Below are 7,491 nucleotides of genomic sequence, written 5' to 3' on the forward strand. Positions count from 1 at the left end.
CTCCAAACCAGGTATTCACAAATTACTAATCAAACAAAAATCATTAATTAGGAGATCCAGTTATATATTATTTCATGTAACACAACAATTGTATAATTTTATTAATTTAATAACGAATATTGATTTATGCGAGTCCGAAAACTTAAAAAAAAAGTTAATTTTATTCTATATGTGTTAACATTTTTACTAAATCCAGTTAATTTTATCTGTATGTACATCTATAAATTTACGAGTATTTATAATATGGTATATTTTATTATATTTGTGTGTATTTATTAAGATATTCATCCTATACCAATCCGTGATAAATTTTATTTTCGGATATCATACATATAATTTTTTTATCTTCTTGAATATGTCTAACATATTTATTGTCTTTAAACCACTGTTAATTATCGTTACTAAAAAAACTACTGTTAATTAATTCGGTGATGGAGTGACAATTCAACTTGTACGTGTGTGTGTGTGTGTATATATATATATATATATATATATATATATATATATATATATATATATATATATATATATATATATATATGGATTTGCTAGAACACACCCACTAGTTTTTACGTGGGAGTGTTTTAGCAAGCTACACCTTAAGGTGTATTTAACTACTTGTTAGTTATAACTTGCTAAAACACACCTTCTAAAAAATTAGTGGGTGTATCTTAGCAAATGCCTATAGGAGTTGCTAACATACACCCACTTATTTTTTAGAAGGTGTGTTTTAGCAACATTCACCTTAAGGTGTATTTAACAACTTTTTAGTTATATCTTTGCTAAAACACACCTTAATAAAAACAAGTGGGTGTATCCTAGCAAACCCCATATATGTATATATATATATATATACATTCTTTTAGAAAGTTTCTACGTAGATGAAGTTTGGAAATTTTTTTGTTCCAATGAAATTAGCTCAATTGATATGGATAAATGCATAATATATGCAGGAAATTGGAGTTCGAACCCCGGACGCACACCACTTCTCTTCGTTTAAATATGTAAGCCACAACCATTAGGCTAGTTGACAAAAAAAAAGTTTGAAATTTTTTCTTTTCATCTACTTTGACCAATACTCTTCTTATTTTTCCATGTTGATAGTTCAATATTCAACAATAAAATTTATAAAAAATGAAACAAAACATTAATCTGTTGAACAATTCAATCCTCAGTTTTATTTAACTCTATTTGATGTGGAGTGACACTTCTACATGGAAAATCGCTGATGAAACATTTTGTTTTCTTCTACTCTGATAGAAAGATCTCCTTATCTTTTCATAGTTCAATATTCAACATTTGAATTTATATAAAAAATAAAATTAAATACAAATCGTTTGAACAATTCAATCCCCAATTTATATATATAGTTCTATCTTAAATCATCAATGTATTGAAGCTGCGCAAATCTTAAGTCCTAAGCTTTATCAGCAATCAGGTACGAACCTTTTGTTTATAATATCAATAAATTATCAAACTAATTAATTACCCTCTTATTTGTTTACAATGCTGTTCATAGATGCTCGTGGCGGTTTATGAATATACTATTAAAGAAATTAAAGGATTGGAAATTGAAATGTTGGTCTACATAGTTATCCCGTTCACCATGATATGAAAATGGGTGCTCTAACCAACTGAGCTACAAGAGCTTTTATTTTTATTTCTATCCCTCATGTCCCGTGTATTCTTATTTTATGGATTATATTACAAGTCTTGTGATTTTGCAGCAACATTTTTTCGATTATTCTTATCTTATGATTCAGAGTTTTGATGACGACTTTATCAAAAGCAAAAAGTTTGATCTCTAATCTAGATTACCTTAATGGTCTTGACGTTCGGGGGTTGTGTACAGTACCATAGGATTGGTATCGTAATAAGGACGATCTTTTACGGGTCGAGCTAAGGCCCAAAGTGCCTAAGCAAGGGGAAAACTGCTCTTCTTACAACAATTTTTGCTCATTCCCAACACAAAATACTCATGCGTGAGATAACTTACGATGATAATACTCTTATTTAAATTAACTCACATTAGACTATTTTATTAGAAATAAATAAAGATTGTTGGGAGAAGAGTCGTACCCAAGCAAGGGTTTTAACTTTTAAGGCACTATATTTTTTTTTTTCTTCATTCTTTTATTTATTCAAAAGCTAATAAAGAACAACATTTAAGTACAACAACAAAATTGTCACGCCAATTGTTATATTTAATCAAAATATTATTATTAACCTTAAAAAACCTCTCTTTTTTGTCGATGATTTTTTTAAAGTTCGATTTAGGCCTTCATAGATATTTATCTACCGTTAAAGAGAACACCACATCATTTGAATATATCAAACAATAAATCACTTTAATTATGTTCAACTCATTTTTAAATAAAATCTACTTACAAAATAATTTCATTCACAATCAAATTTTGTGAACGCCAAACGATTTTTTTTCCTCATACGGTACTATTTAATTCAACATCATAATTCATCGAAGATTTCTTTTGTAGCAAGCTATGGATTCAGACATGGTGAAGAATCTTGGAACCTCTCTGACGGTGCCTTCTGTTCAGGAGCTAGTAAAGCAACCCATCACCAAAGTTCCAGAACGTTATATTCAGCAAAACCAAGACCCTCTAGTTGTATCTAGCACAATATCTTCACAACAAGTACCAATCATCGATTTGAATAAGTTGTTATCAGAAGAAGATGGAACTGAACTACAAAAATTCGATCATGCATGCAAAGAATGGGGTTTCTTCCAGGTTTGAATCACACTCTTCCATTATTGTATTTTAATTTCACTTTGTTTAAAAGAACTGTGTGTATATTACAATTGACATGTCTAATCTCTAAATAAAATGAACCAAATCAAAATCTAAGTAAAATGAAAATACTCCAAAGAAAAAAAAGTTAAATGAAAACAAAGTAACCCATGTATTTTATTTTGAATGTCATATTTATTTATTTCACATTAATTAAAGATAATAATAATTTTGAAAAACTACTTGTAGTACCTTAAATTAATTTAAAGTTTTAAATATGTTCTTTATTTTTTTGTCAAGATAGTTCTTTATGGTTTTAAATACTAACAATACTGGACCAAATTTCATTTTTTTCATCTTTGTATATGTTGTCAAAAGTTTTAGTTGACCATTAAAAAAGAATTATTTCTTCAATAATTCATCAAGGTAAAATCTAAATTACATTATAATGATTGTTTAGTGAGGGTATATTCCTTAAATATTATTTGTAAATCTTTCAATGATGATGTATAAATTTGATACAAACGTTGACTAAGTAAAATAGAAAACAAATTTTTTTTATGAAAAGTACACATAGACAGACAACCCAATTTTCTTCCAAAGAATAAAATTTGGATCAAGTCCGTAAACAATTTTAAAGATAAAGGACTAACTTAACAAGAAAAAATATGAATTATAAGTTTAGAACTTTAAATCAGGCTTAATTGCATGTTTGATTATTTATATTATATTATGTTTTAAGTTGGTCACTTAAGTTTTAAAAGTAGCTTAATTGATCTTTTATCTTTTAAAAGTTTAAAATTGATTCAAAATGTCACTCATGGTTGAATAAGTTAATCCCTTTCATCACATAATATTGGGTTCAATAAAACAAAAATAATTTAAAACTGATTTTTTAAATAAATTAAATTCCAACATCCATATTCTCAACCCAAACCTCTAAACTGTTTGTCAAAAAAAAAAAAAAAAACCAAACCTCTAAACCGCCAAGTGGCAGAAAATACTAACTTATTCCGATGTGAGTAATGTTTTGTACTAACTTAAAACTTTTAAAACATAAGAGATTAACTTGAAATGTTTAAAACATAAATGACCAACTTAAACTTAAAATAAACATAAGAGATCAGACATGCAATTTAACCTTTAAATTAAGTTAAAATACCACAATTGCAATTTCAAATATTAGTGAATCAAACTTTATCATTTTCTAATATACAAGTCGAGTTTGAGTTATCCATATTTGTATGAGTCCATCTTTTTATTTTTTGAGGGGTTGTACAAGTCTATCTTAATTTTTAGGTATCATAACTTGACTTCTTAGACCACTAGCTTTATCCATGTAATCCCAAAAAGTTAGCCACTGAAATAACCAAAAACATGATACAACACCCAACCACAATGTTTTACCGTATATCATACATAATGTTGCAATTTGGGAATGTAGTAGTCAAGTAAATTAAACCATATATCATATTATTTCCAGCTGATCAATCACGGAGTCGATCTATCATTGGTTGAAAATTTCAAAAAACATGTTCAAGAGTTCTTCAATCTATCTGCGGAGGAGAAGAAATTTTTTGGGCAAAAACCTGGTGATATGGAGGGGTTTGGTCAGATGTTTGTTGTATCAGAAGAACACAAACTTGAATGGGCAGATTTATTCTACATTGTCACTCTTCCAACATATATAAGAAATCCAAACTTGTTTCCAAGTATTCCCCAACCATTCAGGTTTTTTTTTTTCCTTCCTTCTATATGTGTTATATGCAAGCACTCTTTGAGTTTTTTATTTCTTAAGAAATTTAAACAATTTTTTTTGCCCATTACAGAGATAATCTAGAGATGTATTCTATAGAGATGAAAAAATTGTGTGTGACGATGGTTGAGTTTATGGCAAAAGGATTAAAGATCCAACCAAATGAGTTGCTAGATTTCTTTGAAGAGGGAAGCCAAGCAATGAGGATGAATTACTATCCTCCATGTCCTCAACCAGAACAAGTCATTGGACTCAATCCTCATTCTGATGTTGGTGCTCTTACCATTCTTCTCCAACTCAATGAAATTGAAGGCCTGCAAGTAAGAAAAGATGGAATGTGGATTCCTATTAAGCCACTCTCAAATGCTTTTGTGATCAACATTGGAGACATGCTAGAGGTACTGATTTAAAACCGAGTTTAATTTTCATGCATATCACAATCAATTATATGTGCGACTTTAGAAATGTTTATGATAAAAGTGAAACGTTTCTAATGACCGGACTTATATGATTGATTGACAATGTAAAACCTTAAATGAATATAACTCTAAAAAGAATGATTAACAAATTCTCTTTTTCAGGTTAGATTTAGTAACTTGACAACAATTAAAAAAAAATATATCATTAGAAGACAGATAAACGCAAATATTTTGATTTTAGCAAATATGTTGAATTGTTTGACAGATAATGACGAACGGTATTTATCGAAGTATTGAACATCGAGCAACAATTAACGCAGAAAAAGAGAGGATTTCCATTGCCACATTTAACAGTGCTAGATTGAATGCAATTCTTGGTCCAGCACCAAGCCTTGTTACTCCTGAAAGCCCTGCAGTGTTCAATAAAGTTGGAGTGGAAGATTTCTTTAAAGCATATTTCTCACGCAAGCTTGAAGGAAAATCACACATTGATGTCTTGAGGATGGAAAACAAGGGATAATAAAATGCACTGGGCTTTCATGGTGGGATGGAAAATTAAATAAAGATTATGGCAAATATAGTCTTGTTAGATACGATAAAATATAATAAGAGCAGCATAGCACATCCCAACAACTTCTCAAGAGAATCTTTTTTACTTTGGGGAAACATTTATATGCCAAAGAAAATTCCATAACCCAACCACTTTGCTCATATTTTATTGTCTTTCGTTATAAATAAGTTTGATTCCAGGCTTGGAGTCTTGATGAATATCAATTAATTGTTCTTGACTTACGGTGAGATTGCTCTAAAGATCAGAAATGATTAAATTGGTCTAGATTTAACTGTAGTTTAACTTTTTAATTAAATCTCTTAATAGATTTTCGATTAAATTATTATACATGACACAAAATTTTTTTTTGGAAATAATAAAATTGGTCAACATGTAATGGTCTCGATCACTAAATTTTTTTAACTCTCAAACTAGATTAGATTAATCATATAATTTTATGAACAATCGTATAGCAGCAAGTAGCAATGCAGAATGATCTCTCTCTAAAATTCCTCTCTAACACTCTCTAAAACCTTCCACCGTTCGTTAATCTCCTATTCCTCCCTTCCAAATCCAAACACGCCGGTATCCATTTAGCCTTTGTAGCAGGTGGTGTGATGAGTGACTTTGTCGTCCGCACCACCTCTATCCCCGTCTGTTTTGTTTAATTGTCACATCTTCCGGCATATGCGTTGCTGATGTGGATGTCCTTTCAGGTGTTCTATACGGTGGGATTTTGCTTTGTGGTTGGGTTAAATGCTTCTCGTCACGGTCTGGTTCAGGTGATCGAAACCGTTGTCCAATTCGGGTTGTTGCAGAAGCTTTTGGCTCTTTGCCACCGGAGGTCTTTTTTTCTCCTGGGTATCTGACGGTTTGCTTTTGTTTTTGTCTCCTCTTTCGTTTCTGATTAGTTTTCTTTTTGCACCGAGAAGATGAAGATGGGTGATGGTTTGATTGACTCTCTAATTTCGTTTAAAATCTTAAATCTGGTTTTTTTTTTGTAAGATCTGCGTACTCTAGTTATGTTCATTGGTGCGTTGTTTTGTTGGATGCACCCCACGATATAGATTCAACAACAATTGATTTGCTTGTTGTTAATTGAAAGGGGTAGGTGCGTAATTGGTCTGTGTTTAGGGTAGTAGTCGTTTGACGTAGCTTAAGGACTTTATCATTGTGGTTTCTTCACGCACGATCAAGGGACTGTGATGGCTTTTCGTCATATATTTGTCCTTCTATTTGGACAACGAGTAGAGTTTCAAGACTTATGCTACTCTTTGCTCTACTTTGTTGGTTTGGCCTGAAAGTGTGTTTCTGGCTTGCCGACACTTTGAAGAGAGTTGTTGGAACTTGAATAGCTTTTGTGTTGACTGATGACTCATACACCTATTTAGATGCTCTGAATACCAACTCTGCATTCTTTTGCAGTTTGGTTTCACGCCCACGCGTGGGTTCACATGATTGTTCGTGGTAATGGTTATTTAAGGTTGTTTTGTTTTTGTACCACCTTTGTATTGAATTGTTGCCTCTCCAGTTGGGATTTTGAAGTTGTGTTTGAAATTCTCGTTCGCACAAGTTAAATGTTAGACACAACTAGACTTTTGACCCGTGCGACGCATGGGTCATATCGATTGCAATAGACACCAATAAGTTATATTATATATACTTTCCTTGTGTGTTGCCTTAAAATATGTCAAGAACGAAAAAATATGATTATTTGCGAGAAAGGTAAAACTTGATTATGTTGAAGAACCACTTCCAACTACTAAGAAAAGAAATAATGCTACAATTGTTAAAATAGTTGTGATAAAAGATTATAGAGATATTTCATAGGTTAATTCATAGCTCAATGATATAGTGGTGTCCTTATACACCAGTTCAGCAGCAACAATCAACTGAGACCGCGTTAATTGTTCACGGTGCAGTACCTCAGGCTTATAGTGAGGAAGGAAATGCACAGGACATTACAGCAGAAATCACACCTATGTTGGGAACACACTGTAGCCATGTCACATCTCA

At 31.2% G+C, this 7,491-nt stretch overlaps 1 protein-coding gene across 1 annotated transcript; it reads left to right on the forward strand.

The window, feature by feature from the left end:
• Positions 1-1,392: 1,392 nt before the first annotated feature.
• LOC146922061 (codeine O-demethylase-like) lies at positions 1,393-5,717 on the forward strand. The gene is made up of 5 exons (XM_085715190.1): positions 1,393-1,438; positions 2,496-2,750; positions 4,234-4,481; positions 4,580-4,904; positions 5,191-5,717. The coding sequence occupies exons 2-5, from the start codon at positions 2,502-2,504 to the stop codon at positions 5,443-5,445; spliced, it is 1,077 nt and encodes a 358-aa protein (XP_085571316.1). The 5' UTR covers positions 1,393-1,438; positions 2,496-2,501; the 3' UTR covers positions 5,446-5,717.
• Positions 5,718-7,491: the final 1,774 nt, after the last annotated feature.

This window comes from Medicago sativa, chromosome 5 (genome assembly GCF_051527215.1).
Source record: "Medicago sativa cultivar Bolivia chromosome 5, Bolivia_mono, whole genome shotgun sequence".
Taxonomy (NCBI): domain Eukaryota; kingdom Viridiplantae; phylum Streptophyta; class Magnoliopsida; order Fabales; family Fabaceae; genus Medicago; species Medicago sativa.

Coding starts and splice junctions, on each gene's coding strand:
- LOC146922061 (XM_085715190.1), top strand. CDS start 2,502: ATGGATTCAGACATGGTGAAGAATCTTGGAACCTCTCTGACGGTGCCT. Junction 2,751..4,233: donor AAGAATGGGGTTTCTTCCAG/GTTTGAATCACA, acceptor TATTATTTCCAG/CTGATCAATCACGGAGTCGA. Junction 4,905..5,190: donor ACATTGGAGACATGCTAGAG/GTACTGATTTAA, acceptor ATTGTTTGACAG/ATAATGACGAACGGTATTTA.